Source organism: Carlito syrichta, unplaced genomic scaffold, assembly GCF_000164805.1.
Source record: "Carlito syrichta isolate Samal-C Ts95f unplaced genomic scaffold, Tarsius_syrichta-2.0.1 Scaffold156294, whole genome shotgun sequence".
Taxonomy (NCBI): domain Eukaryota; kingdom Metazoa; phylum Chordata; class Mammalia; order Primates; family Tarsiidae; genus Carlito; species Carlito syrichta.
This window is the reverse complement of record NW_007100390.1, coordinates 144,587-165,135: the sequence shown is the minus strand read 5'-3', so window position 1 is coordinate 165,135 and position 20,549 is coordinate 144,587. Positions and strand designations below refer to the sequence as shown.

General features: G+C 51.0%; 1 protein-coding gene across 1 annotated transcript in view; it reads left to right on the top strand.

Annotated features, from left to right (window-relative positions):
• Nucleotides 1–649: 649 nt before the first annotated feature.
• IQGAP3 (IQ motif containing GTPase activating protein 3) overlaps nt 650–20,549 on the top strand; it is a 41,552-nt gene continuing 21,652 nt past the window's right edge. The window contains exons 1-19 of the mRNA XM_008051021.1: nt 650–749; nt 3,898–3,985; nt 6,459–6,615; nt 7,057–7,134; nt 7,615–7,691; nt 8,467–8,534; nt 8,625–8,738; nt 8,937–9,115; nt 9,568–9,646; nt 10,215–10,378; nt 10,900–10,987; nt 12,606–12,769; nt 13,768–13,925; nt 15,311–15,432; nt 15,534–15,697; nt 16,976–17,066; nt 18,255–18,422; nt 18,514–18,653; nt 18,756–18,926. Coding sequence (XP_008049212.1) covers nt 713–749; nt 3,898–3,985; nt 6,459–6,615; nt 7,057–7,134; nt 7,615–7,691; nt 8,467–8,534; nt 8,625–8,738; nt 8,937–9,115; nt 9,568–9,646; nt 10,215–10,378; nt 10,900–10,987; nt 12,606–12,769; nt 13,768–13,925; nt 15,311–15,432; nt 15,534–15,697; nt 16,976–17,066; nt 18,255–18,422; nt 18,514–18,653; nt 18,756–18,926 — 2,307 coding nt within the window. The 5' untranslated portion in view covers nt 650–712. The remainder of the gene's footprint in view (nt 750–3,897; nt 3,986–6,458; nt 6,616–7,056; nt 7,135–7,614; nt 7,692–8,466; nt 8,535–8,624; nt 8,739–8,936; nt 9,116–9,567; nt 9,647–10,214; nt 10,379–10,899; nt 10,988–12,605; nt 12,770–13,767; nt 13,926–15,310; nt 15,433–15,533; nt 15,698–16,975; nt 17,067–18,254; nt 18,423–18,513; nt 18,654–18,755; nt 18,927–20,549) is intronic.

Sequence of the window (20,549 nt, the reverse complement as noted above, 5' to 3'; positions counted from 1 at the left end):
TTCACTCCCGTGCTCCACTCTCCCTATTCACTGGATCTCCCACCGAGAGGTTTTTTTGTTTGTTTCCCTAGTAAAAAAAAGTCCTCAAAGGGAAACGTGTGGCAGATGTGGAAGAGGTGAAACAAAAAAACAGCAGAAGCACTAAAAGGCATCAAAATCGATGAGTTCAAAAACTGTTTTGAGCAGCAGATAAAGCATCTCGATAGGTGCAATGCATCGCACCAAGAGTACTCTGAAGTCGACTGAAGTTTAAACGTGTAAGCATAAATACACAATTTTTAGTAAATAAATTCCGCGGTTTTTGGGCCCCCCCCTCATGTGTCTGCATCCACATCACTAGTTTAGTGCATAGCACCAAGTGGGCCACAAGCTAAGTGGACCCAGGAAGGCCGTAAGAAGGGGAGCAGGGGTTAATGGGAAAACCAGGGAAAAACGACAGTGGCTAGGACAGGGGCAGAGGTTACTAGAAATAAAACGGCTTAGCAGCAAAAGGGACCCTCGGAGGAACCGCAAGCCACGGAACTGCCTGAGGGGAGCGCCCCTACCCTCACCCGGATCGTACTCTCCTCCCAACACGGGCGGCACGCTGCCGCCTGGAACTACAAGTCCTAGGGATCCTTGCGGCGTGAACCGGAAGTGTCCTTTTCCACGGTGGCGGCGGTGAGGGGCGGTGGCCCAGGGCGGGAGATTCAAACCTGGAAGAAGGAGGAACATGGAGGGGAGAGGAGCGGGCCCGGGCAGGGCAGCCTGTGAGTACCGGGAGGGTCGGAGAGGGGTTCAGCAGTGGTGTCGCTGGTTCGGGCCTTGGCCATGCCAGAAAGGTTGGGGCGGGGCTGCGCGCGTAGCTCTCGCCGGGCAGGAATGGTGGGACTGCTCCGCGGGGACCGAGCCCTTGGCCTGGGCGCAGCAGCCGGATGGGGGCTCCGGGGTCGGGAGAACATAGGTGATCTGGATGGCCCCTTAAAATTCCGCAGTTACAGAATTTTACCACACTTGCAAGTTCTGCTACGGGACAGGACACCTAAAGGTACGTGGGGGACTCTTGGACTTTGAGACAATGCCTCTCCAACTCTAGGGTGCTGACATTACCTGGGAAGTTTGTTTAAAATGCAGATTCCTGAGCCCTATCCCAGAGCTTCAGCCCCAGTAGATCAGGATTGGGGCCCATAATCTGCATTTATAGCAAACACTGCTGTGCCTCTTACTTCAGCCACAGGTGGTTGTGATGCGGGGAGTCCATGTGCGGCACATTTAACAACGCCGCTTTAGAAAGAGGACTGAGGCTGGGCGCGGTGGCTCAAGCCTATAATCCCAGCACTTAGGGCGGGCGAGGTGGGAGGATCACTTGAGGCCAGGAGTTCTAGACTAGCCTGGGCGACATAGCAAGACCTCATCCCAACAAAAAGTTAAAAAAAAAAAAAAAATTAGGTGTCGTGGCACGCGCCTGTAGCCCCAGCTATTCTGGAGACTGAGGTAAAAGGATCAGAAGGGTTGCCTGAGCCCAGAAGGTTGAGGCTGCAATGAGCTGTGATTGTGCCCACTGTACTCTGGCCTGGGGGACAGAGTGAGACTCTGACCCCCTCCAAAAAGAAAGAAAAGAAAAATACATACATATAGATAATACATATATATATATGAAAGAGAGAGACTGGGGTTGGAAAAGTGGGAGGACAGAAAGAGTCTATCCAGTTTTCTGGATGAAAGGCAAAACCTGCTCCTCCTTCCACCCTCTCCTTCTTCTCTGTTAGGATTCAAAAAGCAAATCCACGTCCACCCTTCTGTTAAAGGAAAGCTAGTTCCAGACCTGAGAACAGGAAGACTCTTTTTTTTTTTTTTTTGAGACAGTGTGTATGTACAAAGTCCCTCACATCTTTCACAGTCCTCAGTTCATAACTCTGAGGTGATGTCACTCACTTACTGGTTTATTTTCCATGCTTAACAACCAACACTTGTTCCTTGTACACTCCCTTGGAGGAACTGGTGGCTTTCCTGTGGTTGGCCAGTGTTTTCAAATCTGCACTTGGAGATGTGTGTGTATTTTAACTTGCTTAACTGCCAATTCAAATAAGCCCTTCCCTTCCTCAAATAGGATAAAGACTGGGAATAGTATTAAGTGCTGAGTCAAAGACAGATTGACAAAGCTCTGTCTTTTTTCAAGCCCTCTGAGTTTATTTTCTTGGTGTGTGTGTGTATATATAGCTTTCTCTTACCCTGTCTGTTTGATGAGTTGTAGTTGGTTCTCTTACCTAGTCTTCAGCAGAGCACCCAAAGAGAATGAAACAGGTCCAGTTCTTGGAGAAATCAGCTTAATTAGGGATTGGATCGGGAGCTAAGTTCCCAACCAAGGAGGGCTCTGGACATCCCAGGTAGAGGCACAGAGGGAGGGGCCATGGGTAAACTTGAAGAGGAGGAGGACAGGGAGGTGACTGCAGAGGAAGGAGAAGAAATGCCTCCAGCACAGGAGGAGGCCCTGTTAAAGGGTGTCCTGGGAGGAGAGGAGGGACATCTGGGAGATGTTTCAGGCTTCTGAGCTGGGTTTCCTGAGGAAGTAGGTTAAGAAGAAGTTTCATGAGCTAGGAGTTCAAGGCTACAGTGAGCTATGATTGCGCCAGTGCACTCCAGCCTGAGTAACAAGGTGAGAGAGACCCTGTCTTTAAAAAAAAGAAAAAAAAGCCGGGCTTGGTGGCTCATCCTGTAATCCCGCGCCTTTAGGAGACTGAGGTGGGTGGATTGCCTGAGCCTGCGGGTTCGAGACCCGCCTAGACAACTTGGTGAGACCTCATCTCTACATTAAATCAAAAATTAGCTGGGCATGGTAGCGTGCGCCTGTAGTTCCAGCTACTTGGAAGGCTGAGGCGGAAGGATCGCCGGAGCCCAGCAGGTCAAGACTGCGGTGGCTGGGAGCAGCCACTGCACTCCAGTCTGGGCGACAGAGTGAGAATCCAACTCAAAAAAAAAAAAAGAAGGCCGGGCTCGGTGGCTCAAGCCTGTAATCCCAGCACTTTGGGAGGCTGAGGCGAGAGGATTGCCTAAGCCCAGGGGTTCAAGACCAGCCTGGACAATTTGGCAAGACCTTGTCTCTACAATAAATCAAAAAATTAGCCAGGCGTGATGGCGCATGCCTGTAGTTACAGCTACTTGGAAGGCTGAGGTGGACGGATCACCTGAGCCCACTTTGGAGACGCTAGTAATCTACCTGCTTGCTCAGGTTAATTTATACGCAGTGACTATATGAACCTACTTATCTGACATTCCACTCTGCCTGTTGGGTGGGTTTCTGTCAATCACGGGCAGTCAGGTTGAAGCCCACGAAAGTCACCTACCAATACCAAGTGTTCCCGTACCCATTAGGAGAGATTACCCAATCATGTAAAATCAAGTTTAGAGTTCCTTCCCCTCCCTCTATAATGGTGTATAAAGACTGCTTGCCATGCTGGATCGGGGCTCTCGTCCCTGAAGCCACAGCCGGCTTCGTTCGTGAGCCCAGACTCGAGCCTGAATAAAGACCCTTGTGTGTTTGCATCAGAGCTGGCTCTTTGGTGGTCTCTCGGATTTTGAAATTTGGGTTTAACAAAGGCTACAATGGCTGTGAGCAGTGTGACTCTGCACTCCAGCCTGGGCGACAGAGTGAGACTCTGACTCAAAAAAACAGACAAACAAAAACCAGGTGTGATAGCACACGCCTGTAGTTCCAGCTACTTGGAAGACTGAGGCGGAAGGATCACCTGAGCCGAGCAGGTTGAGGCTGCAGTGGCTGTGAGCATACCATTGCACTCCAGCCTAGGTGATAGAGTGAGACTCCAACTCCAAAAATAAAAGATAAAACTAGCAGCAGCTTTCATGTTTAATGCTAAGGCCCCTCTAATGCTCCCTTCGTTGACCTCATCTCCTCCTCAGATGAACGCCTCACAGCTGAGGAGATGGATGAACAGCGGCGGCAGAATGTCGCCTATCAGTACCTGTGCCGGCTGGAGGAGGCCAAGCGGTGAGCAGAAACATGAACTCTTAGGTGTCTCCCTTTCATCATCCCCCCCCCCCACCCCAAAGCAAACTCAACAGGACAAGAGTCCATCTGTGGAAAAGGGCAAGCTGAAATCACTTGTTTTGGGGAAGCAAATCCCAATCACATCCTTTCACCCCCACCGCTTCAATAGGTACCTCTAAAGTATGTGGACATTTGCTTACAGAATCATAATGGCATTATGATACTCGGCTAAATTATCCATAAACTCTGGAAGATCAATACCCAGGTCATTTTCAAATTTTCCCAGTTGTGAAAAAAAAAAAAAATCTGTTTTTAAAGTTAGCTTATTCAAAAAAGGATCTCAGAAAATCCACTGTTTACATTTGCTTGTATGTCTCTTACGTCTTCTTTAATTTAGAGTAGCCATCCTCTTCTCAGTTCCTTAGATCATTGCCTTGCTGAAGAAACGGGGTCATTTTTCTGGTAGAACATTGTACATTTTGGCTTGTCTGTTTGCTTTTTTCTTTTTTTTTAGAGGTGAGTGTCTATTTGCTTTCTGTGTCATTCAGCTTGTTCCTTTACCCCATATTTCTTACAAATGGTCATTGTCTGTAAAGGCTTCATTAGATTCAGGTTCAACATTTTTGGCGAGAATTCTTCATGGATGGTGTGTTTGTTTCATGTCACATCTCATAAGAGGAATGCAGTGGCTGCTTGTGCCACTTTTAGTGATGCTAAGTCTAGTCTGGGATTCAGATGATAACAATCTGATCTCCACATTGTACAGTTTCCCTGTGACTTTTCATCTGATGCCTTCATCTGTTTTTGGTCCTCACCAGAATTGATGATTTTATTAGGGGTGCAAAATGACTATTTTCTAGTTCTGCTATTTCTTTCATATTTATTGGCTAAGGTTTATTTATTTAATTTAATTAATTAATTTTTTTTTTTTGATTTGGAGTCTCGCTCGGTCGCCCAGACTGGTGTGCAGTGGCCGCTTCCAGCCACTGCAGCCTCGTCTCCTGGGCTCCAGCGATCCCTCTGCCTCAGCCTTCTGAGTAGCCAGAATTACAGGCATGTACTACCACGCCCAGCTGATTTTTTTGATTTATTTTAGAGATGAGGTCTCGCTGCCGAGACGGGTCTCGAACCCGCGGGCTCAGGCAATCCACTCACCTCAGCCTCCCAAAGGCACGGGATTACAGGCTGAGCCACCGAGCCCGGCTATTTTATTTTTTATTTTATTTTTTTTGAGTTGGGGTCTCACTCTGTCGCCCAGGCTGTAGTGCAGTGGCATACTGCTCATGGCCACCGCAGCCTCGACCTGCTGGGCTCAGTGTTCCAAGTAGCTGGAACTACAGGCACGCACTACCATGCCACTAATTTTTGATTTTTTATAGAGATGAGGTCTCGTCAAGTTGCCCAGGCTGGTCTCGAACCCGTGGGCTCAGGCAATCCTCTCGCCTCGGCCTCCCAAAGCGCTGGGATTATAGGCGTGAGCCACTGTGCCTGGCCTATTTTGGCTGAAATTTAAAGAACTTTCTCTTATCATCTTAGGGCTATTTGGTTACCTTAAAATTCAGTCTGTCCAGGACCAGCAGGATAAATTCTCCTTTCCTTTTAATCAACAGCACATGTTTAATGTTCTTAGCGGAAGCAGGTAGGTGGGACAATGAGGAAAAATCAGATGTCTGTGACAGGGAGGTCATGAAACAAGGTGTGACTGGCTGTCTCTTTGGAAACAGATTCTTTCCTTTTAGACCCCAGTATGAAGGGAAGTTTGGAGATTCCATCTGAAGAACCCTTCATCTCTCCCTCATACAACCATCAGCGTAATAATACTTTACATTTATATTCAAATTGTTTTCACGTTCATCGGCTCGGTTGATCCTGGCAACTGCCCACTGATTATGCACCTGAGGCCCAGAGAGGTGAAGTGGGGGAGAAGGTGTGGAAAGTGGGCCTTCTGATTCCAAGAGGTGTGATCTTTCTGTCCCTTTGTGCTGCTCCCCTTCCACCAACCCAAGGGCTCCCCACTACCCTCATAATCAATCATCAAAGCTGGGCTGTATAGATCATTCAGGCAGACATGATCTTCCACACTTGGGCTCTCAGAGAACGATGTAGAATGAGAGAAGTAAGCAGACTCAGTCCGGTTCAACGGTCAAATATGTAACTCGACTGAGTGAGAAGTTATGTTATGTAACAGGGTAAGAGTCTGTTTAAGCCTCACTGAAGATGGGCAGGTTCAGGATCTGTCAGGAAAGATTTTTCTGGGCTGGGTGGGGCTGAGAGTCGGGCAACCAGGTATTTGGGTCAGCTTGGGAGAAGGTGGGAGTAGGGCAATGGGTAGAGGAGAGATGGGGGTAGGGCAAGAACAGGAGGCAGGGGAGGGTCAGGGCCACTTGGGGAAGAGAGACAGGGAAGTTCCTGCAGTTAGAATAGACCACTGTGGCCTGTCAGACTGGGTGAGAAGGTACTCTCATGTCTGTAGCTGGATGGAGGCCTGCCTAAAGGAGGAGCTTCCTCCGCCGGTGGAGCTGGAGGAGAGCCTTCGGAACGGAGTGCTGCTGGCCAAGCTGGGCCACTGTTTTGCACCCTCTGTGGTTCCCCTGAAGAAAATCTACGATGTGGAGCAGCTGCGGTACCAGGTGGGAAATAGTGGACTCTGTTTTCTACCTTCTTCCTCCCAAGTTATCCCTTCTCAAAACTGTGAGTATAGGGTGACCTTGTAATTTATTATCCAAATCAGGACACTTTTGAGGATAAAAGGGTATGCTGTTGATCACTGCGCCAAAACAACAGGTATTAATGGGTCTCTCGCAGCCAGGCAGGCGCATATTATCCTTTGAGATTAGAACTACCAAGAAGACTTTTCTACCCACTGTCTACACTCAGAGGCCTGTGGGCTTTGCGCCCTGCAGGTGTTTCCTGGGCATGCTCCTGTCTCTGTGCTCTCACCCACCTACAGAGTGGAGTCCTCTGCTTCCCCCGCCCCTCCCTCCTGAATCTTTAAGCTGTGGTCTGGGCTCTGCCCCTAGGGAGCACCGAGAACTGTGGAAATAGATTCTCTTCTTTTCCTTCCCTTTCAGGCAACTGGCTTACACTTCCGCCACACAGACAACATCAACTTTTGGCTGTCTGCAATAGCCCATATTGGTCTGCCTTCGGTAATGCTGGGCCTGAAGATTGGCTTTCATCTTTATTCTTTACCAGCCCCCTTCCCACCCTCATGCTTCATCTCCCTAGACCCTTGAGCCCCTCCCCCATGTGTCTTCTAAACTAACTTAAGAGAACAGCTCCTTAGGGCTGAGTGTCTTGGAGCTAGGTTGTTTTTTTCTCTGCCTCCACTTCCCTGAGGATAAAGGAGATGAAGGCTTGACATCCTTGTCTGGTGTTCAGTTAATCCAGGGCACCTCGTGACTGGGTGCCTGCAACCGAGTCTTGATTTTGTATGTGTTTCCAGTGTATCCCTAGAGACACACTGGGCTGACTGGAAGTGGTTGGGGAGACTGACCCAGAAATCCCAGGCAACAAAATGTTCACACCCCTCAGGTTGGAGAGGAAGACCTAGTACTCGGCCCCCTCTCTCTATATCTGGTGCTGCTTAAAGGTCCCCACTGGCAGTAACTGGCTGGTTTCCCCTCTAGACCTTCTTCCCAGAGACCACTGACATCTATGACAAGAAGAACATGCCCCGGGTGGTCTACTGCATTCATGCTCTCAGGTAAGAAACCTCAAACATTGTCACCCAGGTTCCTCTAGAGGGATGCAACCAACAATCAACAGCAGCAAACTCAGAGGAAAGACAGAGGGTAGACCCTAGGGAGCACTTCTCAGGAGAGTCAGGGTTTGGATTTACATAGTTGTGTTTAAGTGGAGGTGCATGTTTATGGGCATGTCTACGTGTGACCTGTGTGAGTGAAGGGAAAGGGCAGTCAGGGGAGCAGAGGAGGGAAGCTAGCAGGGTAGGGCCTTCAGCTTGTGATGAGGTAGAAAGGGATCAGAACAGGACCCATCGAGATTGTCACACACGAGCTACTTGGTGTGAATGGTGCAGGCGTTTGGGCCTACTCAAAACCAGCCATCAGCCACCCGTTGCCTAAATCACAGGAAGTGGCTGACCTGTTCCTGTGTCCAGCATGTCTTCTGTCCCTGACTTCACATGCTGTGTCCTTTTGTCCTCTGTGCCTAGCTCAGCAGGTATCTGCTTTCTGTGCCCTCCCTACTCTCCATCTCCATTCAGTAACCTGCTTCTGCAATGCGGCCTTCTCTGTGAAGCCTTCCAAGCCCCCGATTCCCGGCAGCATCTTACTTACCTTCTGTAGCACTTTCCTCAAGCTGATTTTCAGTGACATTTCTTTTTGTGGATTGTGGCTGGCTTGAGGGCAGGTGCTGAGTGGTCTTCATCTCCAGGTGCCCATAGCATCTCTCAAACCCACTGTGGGCTGTGTTGAAATGAGCAGGCCCAGTGCCTTCCAATGTCTTCCACTCTTTCCCAGTCTCTTCCTCTTCCGGCTGGGACTGGCTCCACAGATACATGATCTCTATGGGAAAGTCAAGTTCACAGGTAAGCTCCATTCCTTCTCTAACCATCACAGCTGGAACTGGGTCTTGGGGGTTCTGGGCCTGCTGAAGGGCACCTGTGGAATCATTGCAGCTGAGGAACTCAGCAACATGGCCTCTGAACTGGCCAAATATGGCCTCCAGCTCCCTGCCTTCAGCAAGATCGGGGGCATCCTAGCCAATGAGCTCTCAGTGGATGAAGCTGCAGGTAGGGACGACGCTCAGTGGGACTGGGAGGACTCCAAGCCTAACTGCCCTGGGATGGATTTTGGCTGCCTCTCATCCCAAAGCAGGTTCATCAGGCTCTCTGGTTTGCCTAGCTCCCGAGGATGGAAAGAAGGATGTCAGAGTGGCCTGCAGCTGGTATGCTCTGGCTTCCTGACCTTGTTTCCATGCCCCCTTCCAGTCCATGCAGCTGTTCTTGCCATTAATGAGGCAGTGGAGCGAGGGGTGGTGGAGGATACCCTGGCTGCCTTGCAGAATCCCAGTGCTCTCCTGGAGAATCTTCGAGTGCCTCTGGCAGCCATCTACCAGGAGCTGCTGGCCCAGGCCAAAATGGAGAAGGCTGCCAATGCCAGGAACCATGTAAGGAAGAGTCTTGGGCGCAGGGGCTGAAAGGTTGAGTGACTGGAAAGTCTCAAGGAAAAGCAGGACTCCTGTTGGTCCTGTCTTTTGGCTCCCAAGTTGCTCCTTAGAGAAATATAAGTTGTCAGTGATTTTAGAGAAATATGAGAGGAACTTGGGGGAATTATGAGAATCCAGAAGAGAAGATAGAGAAGAGGTTCTTTGGGGATGAATTTAGGGAGTCCTGGGAGGGTTCTGGAAGGTAGAACAGGATGACTGGACCACAGGGTCCAAAGGCTGGTTTGGCTTAACTATGTCAGTGCCAGGGGTTTAGACCCCACAATTACCCCAGAGTCCTGAGCAGACTGACCTTTTGCCTTGGGAAGACCCCCAGAAGAAGAAATAGGTATAGCCAGGTAGGGAAGAAGATTGAAGAGGTTTCCCCAGGTTCCCTCTCAATGCAGTTTTCACAGGATGACAGAGAAAGCCTGGACATCTATGACCACTACCTAACGCAGGCTGAAATCCAGGGCCACATCAACCATGTCAATGGTAAGAGGAGTGGGCCAGGAGGAGCTTGGGGTGCTCCCAGGGTAAGCTCCTGCACCGAAAGGTTTAGGGATGGCTCCTCTCAGGCCAGAAAACCCCTGGCTTCTCCTAGGCCAACTCTTACCTCAGGGAAAGAGTAGAGTTCACAGAGTATGCGCTCTGCTTTCTGGCCTTCAGTGTCTGGAGGAGAAGTGGTTCCTGTTGGGGAGGCTTCTGTCTGAGAGGGGAACCATGTGAGACAGGCAAAGGGACAGGCCTCTCAGCCCTTGGTGCCGAGGGCAGTTGGACCAAGTCCTTTGAGGAGGCCATGTGGAGAACACAGGAGGGTGGGGGGCGATCAGGGCAGGAGGAACTGTGTGAAGGTTCAAGATAGGTGGGCAGCTGCCTATTCAGGTGAGGCGAGGAGGTGTGGAGACCAAGCTGAAGAGTTTGGGCAGAGCCCAATGGGCCCAGAACACTAGGGGGAAGGGTGGAGGTAACTTGGGCAGGCAGGAAGAGGGCAGATTCCTAGGGTTGGGCTAGCGGATGGCGAGAAGTGGGGTGCCCGTTATGGAGTCTTGTTTTTTTTCAGTCCATGGGGCTCTAGAAGTCGTTGATGATGCGTTGGAAAGACAGAGCCCTGAGGCCTTGCTTGAGGCCCTTCAAGACCCTGTCCTGGCCCTAAGGGCTGTGAGGAGAGAATTTGCTGACTGGTACCTGGAACAACTGAGCTCAGACAGAGAGCAGAAAGCACAGGTCAGGCCCTGTCATCACCTGCCACCTTCTCTATCTGAGTCTAGGATGGGAGAGGGTCTCTTACTCAGGCATCATTACTGCCAGTTCTTTGTATTCAGTAAGTGCTGACTACACGTTTACATGGTTAAGTCACCCCAAAACCCAATGGACCAGACTGATCAGCTTCTGTCTTCTGAGAGTTCCCCAGACTGACCAGGAGGGACCTAGGGCAGTCCTGTAGCCAGTGATGTACTTCCCCATTGCCGAACTGGGCCCTCCACTTACCAATCTTGTTTTCAGTGCCATTGACTTTCTCCTTGACACTGTTTTTACTTGTGTTTATGTTGTTATTTTAGACACTTGCTTGGTAAGAAAGGTTAAAGATCAGCTAATAGGGATGGGTGGGCCAGGCTGTTCTGTCTAGAGAGGAGAGGTAGGATTGAGAGTAGGCGGCTGAATGACCTGGGAGCTCATGCTGGCAGCTCGCAAAGATGGTCAATGGCCCCTGGAGGGCTCTCTTAGTGCGTCTCTTCCTCTCTCAGGAGCTGGGCCTGGAGGAGCTTCTGGAAAAGGAGGAAGTCCAGGCTGGTGTGGCTGCCGCCAACATGAGGGGTGATCAGGAACAAGCCAGTAAGTCATCTCCAGACCTGAGACCTGCTCTGGGTGTATCCCTGTCTCTTGGAAGAGCATCACACCCCTTTGCTGGCTTCTGTAGTTGGCAATGCAAACTGCTGCCCAATTTCCCAGCCTGAGACTTTGACCCTCACATGGCCTACCCTACTTCTGCTGCCTGGAGGGACAAGGCAGATAAGTTTGTTAAGGGCTTAGAGATAGTGACACATCAGCACGCACTGGCTGGTCTCCTGGGGAGGCAGTTCCCTTTCAGGTAGTTCGCCTGTAATTTTGACAGTTGCCACCTGCCTGAGTTCCTTTTGCTTTTGAAATGTGGTGATTTCCCAGACGAGAAGAAACTCATATTCTAACTCCGTTTCCCTTAAAAACATCATGTACAAGTCTAATTCTTGATTGAAAGAATGCGAGTTAGTAATTGTGTCCCTTCAAGAGTCAGTCTGTATTGTGAGAGTAAAGAGAAATAGAGTGCCAAGACACAGTGTGGCAGCCAAGGACACTAGGCCTGTTACAATCTCTTGCCTTCGCTTGGTCTTGGTGTCAGGTTTGAAGGTTGCTCAGGAACCATTCATAGCTTTCAGTCACAGGCTCTCAGTAGCCCCCAGGCCACTCCTGAGTAGCTGCTGGCTTGATCCCTGCAATCCATTTCTAATTGTTGCCAGAGTAAACTCTGAAGCACAGATCTGATCACCTCTCCCTTCAACGTCTTCAAGCCTCCATGAGTTCTTGCATTATTTAGCCTATATTTTAGTCCTGTCTCCTTGGCCTGGTTGATGAGCCCTTCCCAGCCAGATAACCTGTTCTTCCTTGGTTGCCCCCAGCCGTTCCCATCACCAGGACTCTGGTCCTTGGATCAGATTCCTCCCACATTCTCACCTGTTGGAAGCAGGTGAAAACATCCTCCAGTGCTGTCTCAAAGGCTTTCTCCTCTGAGAAGTCTTCCTGCTCTCCCCCAGGCAGATTCCCTGCTCCCAGCATTGCCATAGCATTTTGTGGGGGTGGGGATGTGGGGGTAGACTTGTTACACGGCATTGACAGCAGTGCACTGTGGGTATTTTGGTATCCTTATTCCTCCCCGGTCACTTGTGCATTCCTTGATGCCAATGCCCACATCTGCTTGGTATTTTATAAGCCCCAGAGTTTATAAACGCAAACTACGCTGAGGCATCATCACCCCTTTTCAGCTTGCTCCTGTCTCTTGCAGCACATGGCTCCACCTTGGAGCTTGTTCCTTATCCCTCTGCGCTATCATCAAGGCTTGGTCCCTGGAGCCCCTTGACTAACCTCATCTTAGTTACACTCCATAGTCACCTGTCAATCTTGTGCTCACTACCTTAGGAACTCACCTCTGCCATGACAGTCACTCTGCGTTACATGCTGAGCTCCTCAACTTCTAGGCCTTGACAAATTGCTTCTTACGGAGCCTTTTCTTAAATGTGACTCAGCCCCTTTTCCTCTTGAACATTAGGAAACACATTTTGAACCTAGCAGACCAGTTTTCAAGAGCAGTTATGTAGCCATTTCCCCTCTGAGATCCCCGGCAGAACCTGGTTGATCCAGAGAGTGGAGATGGCACTGAATGCCCAGCCTGTGTAGTCTGTTGCTCTCCTCTCTGCAGTGCTCCAGGCTGTGCAGCGGATCAACAAAGCCATCCAGAGGGGAGTGGCAGCTGACACTGTGAAGGAACTGATGTGCCCTGAAGCCCAGCTGCCCCCAGTGTACCCCTTTGCCTCAGCTATGTACCAGCAGGAGCTGGCAGTGCTCCAGCGGCAGCAGCGGGGGGTAAGTCCCAGAAATATGGGCCCAGCTCTGGGGTTCCCAAGGAGCTGGAGGGATCAGGGCAGGTGGTCCAGAGCACCCTCTGAGAGCAATCTGAGATGCTGACAAGAGCTTAGGGTAGGACAGGCTACCATCCTTGCCTTACTGGGTGTATTATTATAACTAGTACTCTTGAGCAAATACTCTTGAGCAAACACTGCTTTGCACACTCACTTAATCCTTACAAGAACTCTGCAAGGGAAGTATTATTATTTCTACTTTAGAAATGAGGAGACTGAAGTACAGAGGTTAAGTCACTTGCCTAATCCAGCAGTGATGGGCGAGAATGCAAAGCTCAATGTCCTCTAAGTCCATGATTTTAACCGCTCCACTGTCCCACTCACCCAGTCCATACAGCTTCTCTGCACAGCCAGGGCCTCTCATATGTATGGAACAGAGTGGAATTGGCTACTTAATCTTCATATCTGTATGCCCAGGGCCTAGTGCAGTTCCTTATGTGTAATAGGGACCAGCAGGGAGCTGGTGGAGCTCACTGCTCAAGTATGCTCTGGAATCAGGCAGCTAGGTTGGTTTGTTTGGTTTTTGAGTTGGCGTCTCACTCTGTTGCCCAGACTGGAGTGCAGTGGCACGGTCATGGCTCACTGCAGCCTCCAACTCCTGAACTCAAGCAATACTCCCTCCTTAGCTTCACAAGTAGCTGGGACTACAGGTGCATGCCACCACACTTGGTTATTTTATTATTATTATTATTTTGGTAGATATGACATCTTGCCATGTTGCCCAGGCTCGCAACTCCTGGGCTCAAGTGATTCTCCTGCCTTGGCCTCCCAAAGTGCTGGGATTATAGGCATGAACCACCGTGCCTGGCAGGCAGCTAGGTGTAACTGGTTATGGGCTCATCCATGAAATGGGCGTATCCAAGTACCTTGGGGACAGCATGGCGGGTAGGCCCTCAGGCCCTCGTCTGCCTGCTTGGAAATCGACCTTCTCCACTGTTGTAGGAGCTTGGCCAAGAGGAACTCTTTGTGGCAGTGGAGATGCTCTCAGCTGTAGTCCTGATCAACCAGGCCCTGGAGGCCAGGGATGCCAGTGGCTTCTGGAGCAGTCTGGTGAACCCCGCCACAGGCCTGGCGGAGGTGGAAGGTGAAAACGCTCAGCGGTAAGAAAGGTTTAGCTGCAAGTGGGAGTGAGGGGATGGGGGTGTGGCTGAGACTCAAAGTCTTCTGCTTGGAGGCTAGCCTTCCGCATGATATCCTGCTCTTGGGCCCAGGCCCATCCTGAGGTCTGTTCACCGTCCTTGGTCTGTGTTTCTTCCTGGGAGTGGATGGGTTCACAGTCAGTCCCCTTCCCTTCGTTGATTCATTCTCTCATAGCAGATGTTTATACCTGCTCCTGTGCCAGATAGAGTTCTAGGTGCTGGGAAACAGCAGTGAACAAAACAGTTTCTCATCTCGTCAGACTTACATGCTAGTAGTGAGAGACAGATGTTTAGAAGAAGAGAAGAGCTATAGAGAAAAGGAAAACAGCAAAGGTGACAAAAGGCAGGGACACAGTCGGGACTGTGTTTCTGTTTTACATAGTGTGGTCATGAAGGCCTCTTTGCTAAGAGGCCATTTGGAGAGAGTTCCAAATGGGGCAGGTGGTTACCACGAGGCTCTCTGGGGCAGAGGCCCTGAGAAAGAAACATGCTTGGTGCATTCAGAGAACTCCAGGAAGCCAGCAAAGTGAGTGGAGTGAGGAAGGCAGAGGAGTAGGAGACAGAGTAGCAGAGGCTGGGGCCTGTGGGCCTCTGGCTTTAACTCTGAGTGAGGAAGGAAGTCACAGGAGGGTTTTGAGCCAGGAGGGAGATAATTTGACCTACTTTAACAGGATCATTCTGGCTGCTGTGCTGAAGATCGACTGCAGGGGTACAAGGGGAAGGGCAGGAGACCTGTTAGGCAGCCGCTGGAATCATCCAGGCGAGAGATAGGGCTGTGGCCTGGAGTGGTAACTGTGGAGGGAGAAAAGGAGTCAGATTTTGGATTTATCCTGAAAGCAGAACTGACAGGATGTGGTCATGTAGCAGATATGGGGTGTGAGAGAACATGGAGTTGGGTGTGATACCAAGATTCTTGGTGAGATGTTGAGACCACGGGATACACAGGTTGAATGGGGATCAGGAGGACAGATGTGAGCAGTGGGGTTTGAGGTGCTTCTTGGACATTTGTGTGAATGCCCCGAGGAGACTGCTAGGTAAATGAATGGCTAGAGGTGTCCAGCTTTGGGGAGTCATTAGCATATGGTGTTTAAAGCCATGAGATGAGACCAGATCCCTAGGTTGTGAGTGAAGAGAGAGCAGAAGTCTGAAGACTGGGATGCTTTGATGTTTAGAGGCCCGGAGGAACCAGCAAAGGAGTCTCAGAAAGAACAACCTGTGTGGCTAGAAGAAAACAGAAGAGTGTGGTGTCCTGGAAGCCAAGTGAGGGGAGTCATTTAAACATTTCCCCTGCCTTCTGGCTGGCAATTCACATTCTCCCCCTCTCTCTCTCCCTTGCCCACTGCCAGTTACTTTGATGCCCTTGTGAAGCTGCAACAGGTACATGGCGTGGACGGGACCTTCCTGAGCTGGAATGATCTACAGGCTGCTGTGAGCCAGGTCAACTCACGGGTCCAGGAAGAGACTGATCGTGAGTGCAGCTTGGAGCTGGGAAAAGACATCCAGCTACACAGCCCCATCCCTCAGCAGTAAGTTAAGGGGACCCCGCCCACTTCGATCTCTCTTTCTCAGAGGTCCTTGCGGTCAGCCTCATCAATGAGGCTCTGGACCAAGGCAGCCCTGAGAAGACCCTGTCTGCCCTTCTGCTTCCTGCGGCTGGCCTGAACGATGTCAGCCTCCCTGTCGCCCCTCGCTACCATCTCCTCCTTGTGGCGGCCAAAAGGCAGAAGGCCCAGGTGAGGTCAGGGCTGGTGACGTTGGTCGCAGAGCAGGAGGAATGTCCCTGCAGGTGGAGCTGTGCCCAGTATGCACCCCAGCAGAGCTCCAGTCTGGACACAGTGGCCTCTGGGGGGGAGCAAGGGTTTCCATCTGATGGGGAAGATGGCTCCCTCTGCCAGGGCACTGGACAGAGCATGGGAAAAGCATAGGCCTAGGAGTCTAGAACCTGGACTGGATTTCCCACTCTGACACTCAGTGGCCACATGGCTTGAGCAAATCCCTTGATGTCTCTAAGCTCTATTTGCTCATCTGTGAAGCACTGCATACCCCAGTCCTGCCTGGCTCCCAGAATGAGGGTGAAAATCAAATGAGTTGACAAATGGGACAGGGTTTTGGACCTGAGATGCCCTGAGTATGTGGCAGTCGAGAATGGCTGGGGGCTCAGGGTCGTGAGCCACACGTCAGAGTTTGCCTCCTGGTGGTGTGACCATGTACATGTTACTTAACCTCTCTGTGTCTCCGTCTCTCCAGCTACAAACTGTGACAGCAATGAGCTTATCTCACAGTTGGGGAGTTGAAGTAAGATAAAGTGACACTGGCTAGCGTTTATTGAGTCTCCACTCTGTGCCAAGCATCGTTTCATGTGTGTTGCACGTGTTAATTCATAAGAAATTGCTTTACAATATGCCTGGCTCATAGTCAGTGCTCAATAACATGTTAGCCTACCAAGTCTGTTATTAATGAGGAGAGCTGGGAGGGAGGAAGCAAGCCTTTCTCAGTCTGCCACATAGCAGGCACAGGCTTACTTGTTCTGTGGTCTCATGTGATCTTTCCACCCCCTTGTTGGGTTGAGGAGTTGGAGCACAAATAGGTAAGAGAAGGTGTGCGATGAGGTGTAGGAATGGGGAATGGGGGCAGGTGAGTGGAGCCCTCAGTGTGGGCTGTCTCTGGACATGGTGGAAGTTCAAGGGCAGGGAATTTTGCTGCTGATAAGGTGGTGAGTGCTGAGCGTTTAAGAAGCTATGAGGAGCCCCTGTGGATTCTGGAGTGCCACGGTCGAGCCAAGTTGGTGCTCAGGGCAGTCTGAAGGCAGAGTAGGAAAAGAGAGCCTCTGAGCTGGCAGCTATCCAAGTGTGCCCAGGCCATGCTCACACAGGCAGGAAGAGGGGCATGGACACTGTGGCCCTGTGGCTCCCAATGTCTGCCTGAGACTGGTTCCCCTGGGCAGCGTGGCCTGGGAACCTGAAGAGACCAGCCTGGAGTCTCTTCCCTTTCCATCTCTCTTGATCTGCCAGATGACAGGGGATCCTGGAGCTGTGCTGTGGCTGGAGGAGATCCGCCAGGGAGTGGTCAGAGCCAACCAGGACACAAGTGCAGCTCAGAAGAGTGAGTGGGCTGATGAGGACCCTGGCAGGGGAGGGAAGGAGATGTGGGTTCAGCGGCAGCTCAGCCAGCCAGGCAGTCCGTCACCTCCTCCTCCCTTCAGCCTCCGTGGGAGGCAGGCCAGAGTCAGAACAGGAGGACTGCTGCTTGACCACAGGGTGGATTTCCTGGCAGTCAGCAGGGCAGGAAATCCTTGGGAGCTGAGAACCAGAGTTCACCCCCCTCCTCCTCCCGCGCCTTCCTGTGGGCACCTTCCCTGCTATGTGAGCATGTGAACTCATGTGGTAGCCAGAAACTCATCTCATTTCTGCTGCTAGCTTTTGAGTTTGGGTTCCAACAATCAATCAGCTCTGGCTAGAAAATAATTAGACTGGGGGGGTAGGTAGTGGCAGGAGCTTGAAGAAAGTAGGCAGACTCGGTGCCAGCAGACACCAGTATGTTCGTATGGGGTGCTCATGGTGTTTGTTCCATGTGTCTGGAGTCCCTCTATGAGTGACTAGAGGGCAGAGGATGCATCAACCATCCCCGCTTCTTGTACTCTTCTCTTCTCCTAAGAAACTATCCTGAGGTCCCCTGCCCAGATTCTGCCTGTAGGAGATAGTTTTCTGTAGGAGATTATTTTCTTTCTTTCTTTTTTTTTTTGAGTTGGAGTGTCACTCTGTCACCCAGACTGGAGTGCAGTGGCATACTCCCGGCCACCGCAGCCTCAACCTGCTGGGCTCCAGAGATCTTTCTGCCTCAACCTTCCAAGTAGCCAGAACTACTGGCGCACACTATCACGCCCTGCTAATTTTTGATTTATTGTAGAGATGAGGTCTTGCCAAGTTGCCTGGGTGGGTCTTGAACCCACGGGCTCAGGCAATCCACTCGCCTTGACCTCCCAAAGTGCTGGGATTACAGGCTGAGCCACCGAACCTGGCCAGGAGATGATTTTCTATTTACCAAGCCCCAGTCTAGCCCACACTGCTTCTTTCAGGAACCCTTTCTTGACCACTACCTCTTCCTCCAAGCACAGCTGCGCGCTGCTGCTTTTCATGAAAGTCTCTGTCCATCCTGGGATGTTCCCCATCTTCTCCATCAGACAGGCTGGTTTTGTGTTCTCCTTCACTGAGTCCCTCCCCAGTGGACACAGCAAGGCCCATGGGAGGGACTCAGGGAGGACTGACTGCTCTCTCCTGATGCCCCCGTCAGTGGCTCTTGGTGTGGCTGCCATCAATCAGGCCATCAAGGAGGGCAAGGCAACCCAGACAGAGCGGGTGTTGAGGAACCCTGCCGTGGCCCTGCGAGGGGTTGTTCTGGACTGTGCCGAAGGATACCAGAGAGCTCTGGAAGGTGTCGTGGCAAAGAAACGGCATCCAGGTAATGATGGCCCAGTCTGGCCCTCTTCTCTGCCTGCCCCAGCCACCTCCTGCCTGCTCTGAACCTTCTCACCTACTTGATTTCTCCTTAGCAGACACAGCTTTCTGGGTTCAACATGATATGAAGGATGGTACTGCCTACTACTTCCATCTGCAGACCTTTCAGGGGACCTGGGAACAACCCCCCACCTGCCGCCTCAATAGCTCTCACCTGACTCGAGAGGAGATCCAGGTTGGCAGGGCCCCCACGAAGGTGGCGACAGGGAAGAGGATGCCCTGCTAAGGAGACTCCTCCCACCAGAGCTCCACTAGCCCCTTTCTCCTGCCTCCACAGTCGGCTATCACCAAGGTCACTTCTGCCCATGACCGTCAACAGCTCTGGAAGGCCAATGTCAGCTTTGTCGTCCAGCTCCAGGCCCGCCTCCGAGGCTTCCTTGTCCGGCAGAAGTTTGCTGAGCAATCCCACTTTCTGAGGACCTGGCTCCCAGCAGTCATCAGCATTCAGGTGGCAGGCTCTGGCTTTCTCAGCTTTCAGGGTCTGGGATCTCTGAGCTTCAGTGTGTCTGCCCTCTTTCCTTCTTTCCTCGGTGGAGACAGGATGCTCTTTTGGCCTCTGAACAGTAGTGGTTAAGAGTGAAGGTTCTAGAGCCAGACTGCTAGGTTTGAATCCCAACTCTGTCACCTCTTAGCTGTGTGACCTTGGCAAGTCACCTAATTTCTCTCCCTCAGTTTCTTCACTGGTCCCTCATATTTCTCATCAGAAAACTAGAGATAATGATGACCCCTACCTTACAGAGTTGTTATGAGGATCAAGTGAAGTGATATCAAAAGTGTGTACAAGCAGTGCCTGGTAGGTAAGTAAGAACAGGGCACAAGTACTAGGCACTGTCACCCTCCGCTGTCCAGAGAGGATAACTGCTTTTTTAGCTTCCCCACAAGGAGAGTGAGAAGATTGGTAAGATACCAGGAGGACTTCCTGACTAGAACAGGAGATATGAAAAGGGGTAGAATATCCCTTAGAAAGAGAAGACTCCTACCTTTCATTTTTAACCAATCCTTTCCATTTTTATTCTTCCAACCTGTGGATGGTCAGTGTGTCCTCTGAGACAGAGGAACTGGGACATGAGGTCAGCTAGGAAGATGCCAGGAACACTGCACAGCCAGGAGGCAGTTGAACAGAGACCTCCCCAGGCAGGTATGATCTGGAGGCCCTTGTGAAGTTGCTGGCAGCATAAAGACACTTTATTAATAAAGAAACGTCAGGTCAGGAGCAATGGCTCATACCCGTATTCCCAGCACTTTAGGAGGCCAAGGTGAGAGGATTGCCTGAACCCAGGAGTTCCAGACCAGCCTGGGCAACTTGGTGAGATCTCGACTCTATCATTAAAAAATTAAAAAATTGGACTGGGTACAGTGATTCACACCTATAATCCCAGCACTTTGAAAGGCTGAGGTGAGAGGATTGCCTGACCCACGGGTTCCAGATGAGCCTGGGCAACTTGGTGAGACCTCATCTCTACAATAAATCAAAAAATTAGCTGGGCTTGGTGGCGCATGCCTGTGGTTTCAGCTATTTGGAAGACTGAGATGGAAGGTTCACCTGAGCTCAGCAGATTGAGGCTGCGGTGGCTGGGAACATACCACTGTACTCCAAGCCTGGGTGACAGAGTGAACTCCCAACTCAAAAAAAAAAAAAAAAATAACCAGGCGTGGTGGTGCACACCTCTAGTCCCAGCTACTTGAGAGCTGAGGTAGATGGGTGGCCTGAACCCAGCAGATAGAGGCTGCGATAGCTGTGATTGTGCCACTGCACTCCAGCCTGGAGTGAGACTCTGACTTAAAAAAACAAGAATCGGCCGGGCTCGGTGACTCAGCCTGTAATCCCAGCACTTTGGGAGGCCAGGGAGAGTGGATTGCCTGAGCCCACAGGTTCGAGACCCGCCTGGACAACTTGGCAAGACCTCGTCTCTACAATAAATAAAAAATTAGCTGGGAATGGTAGCGTGCACCTGTAGTTCCAGCTATTTGGAAGGCTGAGGTGAAAGGATCGCCAGAACCTAACAGGTCGAGGCTGCGATGGCCTGGAGCATGTCACTGCACTCCAGTCTAGGTGACAGAGTGAGACTCC